Source organism: Apiospora aurea, assembly GCF_038362705.1.
Source record: "Apiospora aurea strain CBS 24483 chromosome Unknown utg000008l_segment0_segment0, whole genome shotgun sequence".
NCBI lineage: Eukaryota > Fungi > Ascomycota > Sordariomycetes > Amphisphaeriales > Apiosporaceae > Apiospora > Apiospora aurea.
The window spans coordinates 2,682,448-2,696,876 of record NW_027117395.1 but is presented as its reverse complement, the minus strand read 5'-3'; the positions used below and the strand labels follow the sequence as shown (position 1 = coordinate 2,696,876).

Genomic DNA, 14,429 nt, shown 5'->3' with positions numbered 1-14,429 from the left:
TCTGGAAAGATGGGCGTCCAAGGTATAACTGATACCGAGGGTGTAGTAGTGTGTCTGTCTCAATTAGGTAATAAACCAAAAGGTACAATTCGGTACTATCGTTGAAGGCTGACAATGTTTTGAAGAATTCCGGTAAAGACTGCAAACAAACAATGGCGTTGAAGGGGTGGTCAACAGTCGCAGATAGATGATGGTACAGGGTAGTACAGGCGCTTATTGCAGACCCGGTCCCGAAACCAGAAGCCCTTTCTGGCTGTCTAAGTAGGCGCGATAAGATCTGGGATGGGTTGACAAGCGATCAGGTGGGATGGGATTGATAGATGGCTTGGGCGGAATTGCGACAGCTCCAACCCAAATTTTAGACCAAAATGGGGGATACCACGGTACTTCCAGGCGACCCGCTGCTGGGCGAAAACGCGATTCTGATATGCTGGAACAAAAGTGAGCAGACAAATGCATGAGATTGAAACCTAAGATTCGCGTCAAATCCCTACCCAGTCGCGTCTCCACCGTCGCGCTCGGATAGTGGTAGATGGACAGGGGTCTAAATTGGCCTTCTTGGTCCGCTGAGAGCTGAGAGAGGTACTGTCGCTGTCAACATGTGTTGCTGAAGTCATTCCACCATCCTGTTATCTGTTAGTTGCTACCTAAGACACAGAATTTCGTTTGAAACCTTTGGGCAACGATTCTGGACCATCATAGCACTGCACAGTATACGACATGGCCAGGGCGACGCGCTCCAAAGCTGCAAGTGGCAGCGCCGCAGCAAAGTCATCGGCGGCAACGGCCCCGGCGCCCTCAAACAAATCCCGATATACGCTGCCTACGACCGCTACGAATCCCCCTAAAATATTCATCCTGCCGAGAAAAGCCACCAGCGAGGCACGTGTTGTATCATTACCGAACCCGCGGTATAACAAGCCTACGCGCTATCTCGTGTGCCCCGAAACGGGAATATACGAGTTCACCCGCATCACAGCCCCTAAATCCACGCCGCGGAGTTGGTTGATAGACACCAGTGTCAACGCTGGCACAGGAGCTGAGAATGAGGAGAAGCCGGACCCCAAGAAACCAGAGAGCGACGATAGCGAGTTTGGCGCCTACGTGACCAAGGGCGCCGAGCTGTACTTGGCGACATCGATCGACCCCGTGTTCCTCCTCCTACCGGCGCTGGTCTCGGACGAGACAGCCAGGGGCGAGGGTGGAAAGAAGATGTTTGTCGAGAGCGATGATTATTTCGACCAGCTTAGCAAAGCTTCACCACACTTCTCCGAGATCCTGCGTTGGGGCAGCACACGGCAGCTGCTCGAATCGAGGATGGCCACGGTCTGCGACACTGTCGATGCCGGTGGGGAGCCGATGTACCGGTTCAGCAAGGAGAAGTTGCTGACAGAAATGCTGTCCAAGGCGAAGCGGATGAGCGAGAACTCCCTACCGCCGAGCATGGAGGAGAAGTTTGTGGCCAAAGCCCTGGAGGCGCCGGTGCTGGGTTTGAAGAGAGAGGACACGACGACAACAAATTCATCTGATTCCACTCCCAAGGTTGAGCCCGCCGAAAGTCAATCGTCCACCGAGGCAGCAGAAACCATGACGAGCCACGCTTCCGAAGCGTCTACCGCAGCGACATCGGCAGCCGATGAGGAGGCCACTGTCGCTGCATCCGCCTTGAAGGCCTCGATGCAAGCTTCGCCCGAAGTAACCAAACTCCAGCGGCTACGAGTCGCCTTTTCATTCATTTGTTCCAGCTATATCGTACCGTCCCAAGTCTCACAGCTAAAACAGCAACTATCCGAGCAAAAGAAACTTGTGGATTTTAGCCCCCTTGATGACTATCTCGCACAAGTAGCCAAGTTACGCCAAGAAGCTGCATCATCGCGGTCAATGGGCGACTACTCACGCAAGCATGTCCTGGATGAGGAGGAATTGATGGATCGGGCAGAAAAGAAGCGGAAGATGGAAGAGGATGAGAAGCGGAAGAAGGCCGGGGAGTCCAGAGGCGTCAAAAACCTCAAGAAGGTCAACACTTCTGGGATGAAGAAAATGAGCGACTTCTTCAAGAAGAAAACCTGATGGAAGTGCTGTGGGTATCAATAATTTTGTATAATATCGAGCTGTGCAGCTTGCAGCCTTTAGGATACCAGATCTAGCATGTACATGAATATTTTCAAATCATAGCAGTCATGGATTTGCCGGTGTTGATCATGTACCTCGAGTCCCTCTAGCTCGACCTCGCGTGCTCCCAAACCCTCTACTAATGCCTGATGCGGTTCTTGTGCCAGAGATGCTGGAAGAGCTACCATGAGTGCCCCGACTGGAGCCCCTTAAGCCGCTCGTGCCCCTAGTTACGGTCCGACCCCTAGTTGTGCGCCCGCGCGTCACTGTGGCTCTGGCCCGGCCCGACGTCCCGGCCTCTCTCTGCTGTTCTAGCTCCTCCCTCCTCCGTGCCGCCTCGATCTGCCGGCGCTCCTCCTCGGCGGCCCTCCGCTCGGCCGCGGCCTGCTTTTGCGCCGCCTCGTTTTCGACCTCGACGAGGTCCTGCGTAGCGCCCTTCCATGTCGGGTTGAGAAGCAGACGCTGGTTGTGCTCTGTTTGCGATAGGATGCGAGTCCAGGTGTTGAGCAATGTCGACGCCGTATTGACCGTTTGCGACACCGTGCCCATGTTGCCCTTGGCGCGGTCCAGCGTCGAGATGACGCCCTCGACCAGCTCGTTAATTTGCCGCACGCCTTGCAGCTCGCGCTGCAGCGCCGCCTCGCGCGCCTCGGCTGATGTGCTAGCTTCATAGGAGGAGGGGCCTCCGCCCTGCTGTTGCTGTTGCTGTTGATGTTGCTGTTGCTGCGGGGTCGGGGTCTTCGGGGTCTTGGGCCGTTCGGGGTGAGCAGCAGCAGCAGCTCTCCTGGAGGCGGATTTGGAAGCGGCTTTGGCTGAAGGAGAAGCGAAGAGGTCATCCGTGTCCGAGTCTGAGAACTGGTCTGCCATGATGAAATTGGGACTTATGTGGTGTGGTGGCCGCAGTCAATATCGAATTGCGCTCTGGTGCACGCAGCTTTTGGGGTAGGTTTTCTTTTCGCTGGTATGCGGTGTACAATGCCGGATTGGCTTCAATGACGTATAAGGCTGAGTGAGTTGCCTGGCCGTTGAACAAGATGTTTACTATGTGCGTGCCTGTTGTTTTCGAGGCCGGATGCGGTTTGTGGTGGGGAAGCCTGGCAAATCTGGTCGGGTTGGGCTCCTCAAGCAGGGTTCTGCAGCGATGGCCAGAAAGCGCCAATCAGCAGGGCTGGTTGGTGTTTCGCGGCATCTGGTGCAGCTGGTGCGGGGCGGGCGCCATGTTTGGTTTGGGTCGCGACGCGCCGGTTGCTGCTCGAGACTCGAGTAAGCGGGGAGTGCTCCAAGACGCGTCTCGTTGGTGTAAATTGATTCGACTGCAGCTGGCCGACTGTTTACAGCGCAAGGGGGGGTACTAACTACCTAGGTAGCTGGTGGCCGGTGGAGAAGAGAGAAAAGGGTGCGCATGAAGTGCAGAACGCTTGCACACGCCAGGTGTGCTGGCAGGGGAGGGGGCAGGGGCGGGCATGCTACTGGCCTCTGCTGGGCACGCCGGGAGGAGTCAATCCACTCCGGGCCCATGCCAATCTTGCAATAGTGCCCAACCCTTGGTTCGCCCATCTGTGGCAGGCTCGCCCAGTCCCCAGCCACCTTTGTTCTGCCACGCTCACTACCGAAAATTACCTCCCTTACTACCTTGTCCCGGCGCGCTCAACGTCTTCTCGTCGTCGCTCCTGGATCGTTCCCACACACACACAACCATAATCTTCAAGCAAAACTACGTCAACACCATCGAACCTCGACAATAGCGCTGCCCCAGTCGCTGTCGCATTCTTGCTCGGCTCGGAAGATTGTTATTGGGTCGCCATCGATTGCATTTCATCCACGCGTAACATTCTTTTGCAAATAGCATTGCACCCGCTACATTGAGGAGGAACGGAACGAACCCGACCGAAGTTTGAGACGACTCGAAGTCGCCGTCCGATCTGTGTGTATACTGGTCGGCCCTCACGCCAGCGACTATACTGCTATCGATAGCATTAAAGCTCATAAATCACGTCGAAGCAAGCACCGTGGCGCCTATAGCTATAGACGCATCGAGAAACTTGCGGTCAAGGTTCAGCATTTGGGACCTCAACCAACAACGCGACTCCCCTTCGCTGCTTCACACGCTACCCAGCTATTAGCACTCAAATACGGGGGAAAAGGACTTGTTATTGCAACGAGATAACTCAACTTATCTGCTTGCTAGCTCCAGAGCCTGTGCGTTGGATTTGTGCCAGCGAGCTTCTTACTCGGCATCTACGAGTAGAAATATTTGGGTAGACCTTTCAGGACAAGACAATCCATGGTTGTTGTGGCATTGTCCTTAAAGTGGTCTTTTCTCTAAAGTCCAAGGCGATTGTTGTTTTGGTGGTACACCGGACCGTCACCTGGTCTTGAGTTTGGCTGCGAAAACACAAGTCATCTTGACGACTTGTTGCTGTGCAGTAAACCTCAATTCTACCAGACAACGCAGAAGCTGTGCGGGCCCTCGAAACTCTGGAACTTAGGACCAAAAACTGTGCTGCCTGAACAATCCCTAATCATGGCTACTCTTTTCGAAGCTTCAACTCCTCCACCCCCGTCCAGGGTCCATACACCTTCAACTCCCAAACACGGCTACACTGACAATTGGGAACCTTTTTCTCCCCGCAAATCAGCACGCATCTCTGAAAAGGCAATCAAAACTCGCACACCTTCACCCAGATCGTCCACCACCACTTCCCGCAACATCGCTTCACGTGCAACAAGCACCATCTTTGGCACTCCAGCTGCATCGCCCCAGAAGAAGCGTGCGCCTGCCATGGATTCTGTGCGCCGCGCTGCAGCCCATTTGACTGGCGAGAGCAGTGCTGACGCCGCTGGTCTGCTTGGCGTCCCGAGCTCCAAGTCGCACCCGACAACCGCGACTCGTGGCTCCGGTATGCTCCCAACGCCCGCCAAGACTCCGAGCGACAACAAGAAGCGCAATGTTGAGATTGCAGACGGTGTGCGCGCTGCTGCGCGAACCCTGTTCCACGATGAAGTCGACAGCATTGCCTCATCGCGCAAGAAGCGAACCAAGAAGTACACTGGCGTAGGCCTGGAGAGTTTCAACGCGGAGGAAGTTGATGAGCCTATTGAGATCTTCACCGACTCCCGTGACCGCCTTCCACAGGTTGACCGTAGCCTTGACAATCCCTTCTACGGCGAAACTTCTGCTGTCGCCGCTCCGGAACCCCCAAGCGACGCAGCCCTCGACGTAAAATGGTAATGATTCCCGGTGAGGGCAGAGTCCCTATGGAGGATGCTGTTCAACGCCGAGATGGTACAGTTTACGTATTGTAAGTATTTACCCTGCTTCGGTTTTTATTTTTATTATGAGCTTTTGCTGACCTCACCCCAGCCGAGGAAAGGCTTTTTGGAAGCCGAATGGTGATAGCAGCCCTGTCGATGAGGACGGCGAGGCATCAGATGATCTTCTGAATGGCGTAGAGGTGGACGGTCCGTCTAGAAGACTTACTCGCTCCTCTGTACAGCCACGTCTGTTGTTCCCCAGCAAAGCAAAGGGCAAGGAAGTCCTCGAGCACAACACCGAGGACGAAGAAGCAGCCACTGATATCGAGGACCACGTCGTCATTGAAAACAAGGATGCAAAGGATGACAAGGATGCTGTGGAGACGCCTGCTGAGAAGCCAATGCCTGGAACACCTACTGCACCCCGTTTCGCGCCTGCTTCGCCCCCGAGCACCACTCGTACGACCCGTATGAGCAAAAGGCTGGAGGATAGCATCACGCCCATGAAACGTCCGACCAAAACGCAGAGTCCTTTTGACACCTGGCGTCGTTCTAAGAGCCATGCTGGACCCCAGGGACAGAAACGGGAGGCCGATACACAAGCTACCGGTGTCGCCAAACGCCAGCGTGCCTAGAGTGCATTTGAGGGAGCGGGTGACACTGAGCAACCAACTACAACCCCAGAGCTTGCACATCGCCTCCGTCACAGCACGGGTCTGTCAGATCTGTAAGGCATAGTTGGAAACTGCTTCCATGCTGCTCAGGTAGTCGAACTGGCTACCGTTTTGTCCTTTGTTTGGATTATGGGGTTTTTTTCTTCAGTTCTATTGGGCTTAGGGGAAGGGATTCAGCGATATGATGCCAAACCAAGTCATTAATATCGTTTTACGCAGTTGTTTTTAAGGGCGTTGCTTGTTGGCGAGTCATGGATGGCACAGCAAAGGCGTTGGTGGCGAGGTTTTGCTTCTTGTTTTCACAGCTGTTCCACACCTGTCCTGTATCACGAGGCTTCAGCAAAGATTGATCCTTGATCCTCGGTCCTCATCATGTACTCGACCCCCGTCCTGCGTGGAACCAAGCTCTGTCTTGTTCAGAACAAGAGGAACCAGGCCAGGCAATGAGGGACTGCATCTCCATTTAGATAGACAACCTTTAGGGGTAATTGACACTTTGTATCAATAATTTCTTGATGTTTTATATATATATTCACGCGTAGGGTAGCATGTTGAACAAATGAGTGAATTGGTCCGAGGTTTCGTCGTGTACATATTATCCTTGTTGTAGCTACACACCGCCATGATGAGCGCGAACTGGAACCGAGGCTCCTCTTCCTCGACAATATCTACTAGTATGTTGCATTCTTCCAACACCAATGGGTAGCAGGTCCCAAGCTGGGTGGTGACGGTCACACTGGACAGTCAAAGGCGTGTTGCAGATGGAGATGACGTGACTGATCTTGATCGCCGCCATCCAAACATGAACAACGGCCCCACCCCCACTAAGAACGGATAAGTCCCAAACGAATTTCTTGCTGCCCTTTTGCTCTGTCTGGCGGCGGGGGGGCAATTGGGGCGGACGCCTTGCCGGTGAACTCGGCAGACTACCAAACCTGCCTACACACTTAACCTACCTCCCGCCTTCACCTTTGTTCTACTGCATACTTCCTATTACTACTACTACTACTACTACTACCCAGCCTTGTGTGTACATACTTGGATCTCCTCCCGCTGGCTCAGCTCGTACATATCTGGTGGCCCGGCCGAGTATTATATACGCATTGCTTGTTGGGACTATTCACCGGTTTCCTCCCCTACCCTAGGCGTCATCCTCTTTTGGTACTTAGATCCTGCAAGATCAGGTACACCTTTCCGCGTCCAATTCAGCAGATTTACTAGGTACTATTCCTTGTGCTCAAGATGCATATTCTCGTGACCAATGACGATGGACCACCGTCCCCTACCTCCTCGCCCTATGTGCATAGCTTTGTACGGGCATTGCAGCGTGCCGGCCACACCGTGTCTGTATGTCTCCCCCATACGCAACGATCCTGGATCGGCAAGGCCCATATGGTGGGCGAGACAGTGAAGCCCTCCTACTACCGGCCCTCCGAGACGTTCGATCCCACCCCGCCCTCCGACTCCGCCGCCGTCAAGCCCCAGGGCACCACGCACTCGCGCCCCAGCAAGTCCCGCGACATTGAGGAGTGGATATTGGTCGACGGCACGCCTGCCTCCTGCGCCCAAATCGGCCTGCACTACTTCTTTGAGGACCGCGGCCCCGTGGACCTGGTGGTCTCGGGCCCCAACTACGGCCGCAACGCGACGGCCGTGTTCGCGCTCTCGAGCGGCACGCTGGGCGGCGCCCTCGAGGCCGCCGTCTGCCGCAAGAAGGCTATCGCCGTGTCGTACGCCTTCTTCAGTCGCAATCACGATCCCGAGATCATCGAGGGTGCCAGTGCGCACAGCGTCCGCGTCATCGAGAGCCTCTACCGCCAGTGGCCGTCTGACACCAGCGTGGACCTATACTCGGTGAACGTGCCGCTGGTCGAGGGGGTCGGCAAGAACAAGACGCTCTTCACCGAGATGCTGCAAAACTACTGGTCGCAGGGCAGCTCATGCTTCACCGAGGTCGAGGGCAGCGTGGGCGACGAAGACGAGGAAGAGCGCCGGATACGAGAGGGCGAGAGCCATGAGGGTGTGGCGCCTCAGGAGATCTCAAAGGAGACCGAGAATGGCAACGGATACGCGCATCGGCATTTCAAGTGGTCGCCAAGGTTTACAGACGTATACAACAGCGTGGAGGAGTCGGCCCCAGGAAATGATGGGTGGGCTGTGAAAGAAGGCTTAACAAGGTAAGCAAAGCAAACTTGGAGTTATAGTCCCCCCTTGAGTAACATTTGCTGACAATCAACCCCCAACAGTATTACTCCAATGAAGGCAAATTTCTATCACGCGGCACCGCATCTGCACGGAACAGAGTTACAATTGTAAGTACGAAACGTGGAGAGAATATTTAGCATTAGCAACTTCGTTATGAGACGAGGCTTCAGAGGGAGCTGGGGCTTGGTTTTGGCCAATCTGGTCAATATTCTATAGACTATAGAGACCTAGATATGAATATTGGAGCCCCAGTTTCTTAGCGACCTCCTGTGAATTCTGCTCGCGTCTGAAACTTCGCGAGCACCGGCATGGTACGTGGCCCAGGGTATTATGATCAAGATCTAATGATTTGGTATAGAGAACAGTCCCAGCCACAAAATGACAACAAGTCTATGACACAAGAGCACTCCTTAGCACACCGACCAAAGAGCCATTTTTACGCATTAGTAGCGTACGAGGATCCTTACGTTCAACCATTGATTCTCTCGGCGCTGTCCAAGCTCTTCTCCGCGGATTCGTACACACTCCTCTCCCTTCCTGAGTCGCACGACCCGTCTTCGTCATCCGAGATCTCAATAGCTTCTCTGCTCCCTTCGTCGGCTGGCGGTGGTTCGCCCTCGGATAATGATACCCGCATCCTGCAGATCACACCGTATGAGCTGGTCGACTGGTCGTATGTCTCGGACGACCACAAGGGCAGCGTGATGGTCAATAGTTACATGCTGCGCAAGGCCTTGATCCGCAAGCACTACCTGGGAACCACCATCGAGCACTGGGTGGCCAAGCACCCCGAGTCGGTCCTCAACTCGCACTTCCGCCGCGGTGACGCCTTCGAGGTCGACTACGCCGAGTTCCTGGATGACGCGCTGGTCGAGGCGTTCGACCTGCGCGCGAGCCTCGACAAGAACGAGGAGATCGAAGATGCCAAGGATCGGGAGTGGTGGATCCTGAAGCCCGGCATGAGCGACCGTGGCCAAGGTATCCGGCTGTTCAGCACGATGGAGGAACTACAGGGAATATTTGATGGATGGGAGGAGGAAGACGAGGAAGACGAGGACGAAGACGAAAACGGGGACGCGACGGCTGGAAGGAAAGAAGATGATGATGAGGGTGACGATAAGGATGACGGCATCACTGCCTCCCATCTTCGCCATTTTGTGGCGCAACCTTATATTCACGAGCCCCTACTCTTACCCGCCTACGACAACCGCAAGTTTCATATCCGGACGTACGTCCTGTGCGTCGGCAGTCTCGACGTCTACGTCTACCGCGAGATGCTGGCGCTCTTCGCGGGCAAGCCCTACGTCGCGCCTTGGGAGGCCTCTGCCGGAGACGATGCCAGTGAAATCGACCTCGAGGCTCATTTAACCAACACGTGCATCCAGCGCACCGTGAAGGATGGCTCCGTGCGCCGGTTCTGGGACATTGATATTCCTATCACTGCTGCCGCATCGGGGGAGCCGTCCAAGCAAGCCATCTTCGATCAGATCTGCGCCGTCACGGGCGACCTGTTCCAGGCCGCGGCCCAGGGCGGCATGACGATGCACTTCCAGCCGCTGCCCAACGCGTTCGAGGTGTTCGGTTTGGACTTCCTCGTCGACGCCGCGGGCACCGCCTGGCTGCTCGAGGTCAACAGCTTCCCCGATTTCAAGCAGACGGGCGACGAGCTTAACGGCCTGGTCCAGGGACTCTGGGAGGGCGTCATGGCATTGGCGGTGCGGCCGCGGTTCGGCGGTCAGGAGGTCGAGACTCCTTCTGCTGTTCGGGGGCAAGAGAACAAAAGGACAGGGAGAGCTATGCGGAGGAGGTCAGGGATATGGTTCATGTCAGGAATGTTGATCTGGGGAGGCGGTTCGGGTAAGGATAGGGGATCTGTTGCTTGTTGTCGAGGGCTTCCAGATCCTACTCAGTTTTGTGTATCTCAGATCCGAGACAGCTCTACATGTGTCAAAAGTTAGTCCTAACAAGTTCACCAAGACATCATCTGACGTGATTGCCGCCGTTGGCTTTTCCCTTGGTAGTATGCATCACTCCCAGGCGGCACATGACCCCTACTTCATCTCTGTAGGCTGCCTAAACCTGGGTCAGGCGAGGTTGTGGAGAATTAGACTTGAGATTAGGTAGAGCCTGCGACTGAGCACCACGCAAGAGCCGTCGCCAAAACAAGGCTGGATCCCGTCTCTTTGCGGATTGCTGCCTCGAGTATTTCCATTCTTCTTCCCCTTTCTTTCTGTTCGATGAACCGGCCGACTAGCGGCCGACTGGATGATATGAGGTAGATTGACGGCCGGGATCCAGTTTGCTTTCCTAAAATCAAGCTACTTTACGAAATATTAGCAGAACACTGGAGGCGTGTGGTTCCCATTGGAAGTATAACTGCCATGTTGTATCACTTGGTAGTTCTGAAGGAGTTCCACAATAAGAGAGAAGATTCAAGCAGCGCATTTACACGCGATAGGCAGGATTGGGGTTTCCGACAAGTCCAGGATCGCACACCTTCATGCCGTGTTACGTGACGAGATACGGTCCACGATCTCGGGAAGCTGGTGCCTACGCGACCCCGACTACAACCGACCCGGCTGATGATTAGATAACCGCAGTTGACGAGTCAAACGAGCTGCTGCCTAAAGAAGAGACGAGGTTCGGCCAAGCCTCCATGACGAGGAGTACTCGTCGCGGCCTACTTAGTACACACAAGTATCTTGATATTCTGCATACTGCCGAGCTCGTCGGCGGCCTCTGGCTCCAATTAAAAATCTCACTCGAAATCACAAAAGTCTATTATTGCCACCACCAGATCGCATTGTGCTGAAACAGGTACGGATGGATGCAGATGCTGCGCCTTCCATCTTCGAGGCATCCCATGGAGGCAATCCGGTCTTGGAAGTGTGTGTACTGGCAGACTGGTGTGTGTGTGGTGTTGTGCCTGGTGCTACCAAGTCGCCGCAGTATAAGAAGGATCCACCCTTACTACTACCGGCTGAGCCTGGCGGTTACTAAGCCCGGCGCTGGGCTGAGCCCCGATTGGCTGGGCTGTCCAATTCAATATGCCCAGCGCTTGCTTCTAGACTCCTCCTCTCACTGATCTACACAGTCACTTCCTCTCGTACGAATGGGATTAGTGTCACCGTGCTTGATGATATTAATTAATTCCTTGTGGTACAACTCGAGTGGAGGTATAGGGGAGGCAAGCGGTTACACTAACCGCGGTGGCTCCTCCTACCCTCTCGGCTAGCGAAGTGCACATTTTATTCCATGTACAATAAATAGTGCAGTCAGTGACATCAAATGTGTACATGTAGTTCTAGGCTCTAGTTCTAGTGCCTGCGGTAGAAGAAAGAGAGATTTCGGCGGTGTAAAAAGAATTCGAGATGACGGAGCTGCTGAAGCCCCAGTCGATTAAGACCTAACAACCCAAGCTCCGGAGCATGGGCACCTTCTACAGTTGATTGGATTGGTGACGGGACTATAGGCTTGGTTGGTATATGCCGAGACTGACACCGCATCCATCCACCCTCGGCCGCCAGAAAAAAAACAGAACCCCCCATGTGGCAATCCTTCGTGCTGTTGCTGGGGAAGCTAGAAGAACGACTAGCCATGCAGCGACACTTGCCACCCACAATCCCCAAAGAACCCCCTTCAAAGAAGCAATGGAAAAGACGTATTCATGGGCGGACGTGGCCACGATGCTATGTTGACGACATGACGTGAGCCGGAGCCCAACTAAGCAGCAACCGCCGAAGCCGGGCTTGGGTACATAGCGCGGCTTGGGTCGTCAGCAAAGGTAAATTGTAGCATGATGGTCAGACGATGGCAGCAACAGCAGTGATGAGCGACGAGCTTTGTTCCTTTTCTTGTTTCAACGGCGTGAGCCGTCGCGGGCAGTAGGCAGTAGGTTCGAAACACGTCGGGATTTTCCCTTCCCCTTGTTCCAGGACAAATTCCCGGAACAGGAAGGTAGGTCACGGTAGGTCACGATTATCAAAAAGTCTTCTTCGCCCAGGTTGGCGGCGGCGGCGGCGGCGGTGGTGTGCTGCATCGTCGCAGTTAGATTTTTTAGATTTTTTTTTCTTCCCACTCGATTATCCCAAGCGGGGCTTGCACATGTTTAATCAGTAGCATTTTTGTTTTGTTTCTTCGCGCCGGGAACGGAAAGGACGTCGCTTTTGTTTCCCGTCGAAATGAGCAGGACTTTTTCCTGCCCAGCGATTCGGATGTGACAACAACCCCTGGAGCTGCTGTGCACTGCCACGCTCCTTGCGGGCCGATCAGAACAAACAACCCCATTACGAACACTGCAGATCAGGACAGAATCCAGGGAGAGGGAGCCGGTGTGTGTAACGTCCGCCCCCATTCTATCTGTTTGTTTGTGTGTCTTGACTCAGACCAACGGATAGGCTGACTGACTTGTGAACTGTCTGTGTGCTACTGAGGAGGCGCGGATCTCGCTCGGGATGCTTGCAGCCGCCGTGGTGGGTGGTGGAGGAGCCGCGCCAAGAGAGAGAGACTGGACTGTGAAGCTAGAAATAATGTTGCCTTCTCACACGGAACGCGCATCTTCCAAACTAGGGCAAACACGCCAAGTGAAGTGGTAGGTGAACATCTCGTCGCGCTTGAGCTGCATATTACCTGTAATGGGGTTTCGTCTGACCTCCAATTCTTGAATGGCTAGCATGGGTTCCGGTATGGGGTTCAGAGGTAGCATTCATCCACTCCGGCATGGTCAAGGCTACATACTTGCTTGTGCGCATGAACAGAAGCTAGGAACACTGGACGTCAACAAAAACCTCTTCTAGAAGCCCGAGCCCAAGGGCGATATCGATATTGCCATCAATCTTGTTTGGCGGCGGGGAGGTTGGGTGAGACTGGTAATTGATTGACCTTCATATCTAACCGAGACGTCGTCATTGGACGCGGGCGATCGATTATACCTTTAGTAAGTACTTGTCCCGAAGTCAGGGGAAAGCTTGCCGGCCTATTACTGTAACCGGCAAATTCAAGATTAGACGGGCCAATCGACATGCAGCTAGCCACGGCGCACTTTGAGACTTGAGTTGTCCAGGGCAGACCTCATCTCCGACCGTACAACCCCTCAACATATGTACAGACATCTTATACGAGTCGAGCAGCTGCCAGCCTTTTAGGTTTCTCCCCCGGCCATAGCATATCGTGATATCAAAACCTGTGGATGCGATGCATAGATCAGTACTTTACTACACGGCCAAGTCCCCGCCGGGCGGGCGGAAATACCGGTACCTATGGGTAACGCCATGCAAAGCAGTGCAGCTCATGTGTTAGAGATTGCTCAATTCTCAGCTAGTCTAGGTAGGTAGGTACACATTATAGGCTAGCGACCGGGGGCCATGCCGGGGTGGGGGGCCACTGTCATTGGAAGTCTGATGAATTTCCAGATTCCATGCTTACCTCAGTCGGTCCGGGGTAATTTGCTGGCATCGCCAAAACCCGGCCAAAGCCACCTTCCTCGGCAAGGACTATTGACGTACGGGACTCACTCAGGTTAGTGTTCGACTTGGAGCCCGATGGCTTGGAGGCAGTCCAGTCAGACATACATATTGCACGTGTGCGGGCGCATCAAGATTATGATACACTCGTGGCGTAAATAAGATATTAGCCTACGGCCCGGCAAGAATTAAGCTGTCTTGATGACGTCGCAAGCGAACATACTCGAGTACATAGCTACAGTACAGTACGTGTGCAGAAAGGTTAGCCCCCTCCACTATTTCCCGAAAAGTCAAAGGTTGGACGGAGAATCTATACCTACCCAAGCTCAAGTTTGAATTTTATCCACGGTAAACTGGCTTGGAATATACGACAAGAGGCATACTGTAGCAATCTTTTGGCTGTCGGAAAAACAGTAGAGGGGGGGCTGACCTTTCTGCACACGTACTGTAGCACCAGTGCTCTTCTTATTTAAGTTTTGAGCTATGTCCTCAGCTCTTGGATATACCACGATGCCAATGTCCAGCGAGTTACGCGTCCTTGGCTGAGACGAGCTCCGGCGGGCGGTACAGTGAACGGCATAGTACTCGCCAAGAGGCCAAGAAGTCCGCCCATATTGGGAGATTCAAAAATCAAGAATCCGCGAGGGGAAGGAGACCCAGCGGGCACTTCGAGGCCTCCGGCAGCTCTTGGCCTTGCTCTGTCCCCGTTTCCCCCTTCTCT

At 54.2% G+C, this 14,429-nt stretch overlaps 4 protein-coding genes across 4 annotated transcripts; 3 read left to right on the top strand and 1 right to left on the bottom strand.

Annotated features, from left to right (window-relative positions):
* Nucleotides 1–720: 720 nt before the first annotated feature.
* On the top strand, nucleotides 721–2,070 carry PG986_012305 (uncharacterized protein; the record flags this gene model as incomplete). Its single annotated transcript, XM_066848527.1, has 1 exon — nucleotides 721–2,070. One exon carries the CDS (start codon nucleotides 721–723, stop codon nucleotides 2,068–2,070), a length of 1,350 nt encoding a protein of 449 aa, XP_066695223.1.
* Nucleotides 2,071–2,199: 129 nt separating this feature from the next.
* PG986_012304 (uncharacterized protein) lies at nucleotides 2,200–2,979 on the bottom strand (the record flags this gene model as incomplete). The annotated part of the gene is made up of 1 exon (XM_066848526.1): nucleotides 2,200–2,979. The coding sequence occupies one exon, from the start codon at nucleotides 2,977–2,979 to the stop codon at nucleotides 2,200–2,202; it is 780 nt and encodes a 259-aa protein (XP_066695222.1).
* Nucleotides 2,980–4,636: 1,657 nt separating this feature from the next.
* PG986_012303 (uncharacterized protein) lies at nucleotides 4,637–6,002 on the top strand (the record flags this gene model as incomplete). Its single annotated transcript, XM_066848525.1, has 2 exons — nucleotides 4,637–5,340; nucleotides 5,477–6,002. The coding sequence occupies 2 exons, from the start codon at nucleotides 4,637–4,639 to the stop codon at nucleotides 6,000–6,002; spliced, it is 1,230 nt and encodes a 409-aa protein (XP_066695221.1).
* Nucleotides 6,003–7,283: 1,281 nt separating this feature from the next.
* Nucleotides 7,284–11,695, top strand: PG986_012302 (survival protein sure-like phosphatase/nucleotidase; the record flags this gene model as incomplete). The annotated part of the gene is made up of 4 exons (XM_066848524.1): nucleotides 7,284–8,218; nucleotides 8,288–8,353; nucleotides 8,605–9,988; nucleotides 11,666–11,695. The coding sequence occupies 4 exons, from the start codon at nucleotides 7,284–7,286 to the stop codon at nucleotides 11,693–11,695; spliced, it is 2,415 nt and encodes an 804-aa protein (XP_066695220.1).
* Nucleotides 11,696–14,429: the final 2,734 nt, after the last annotated feature.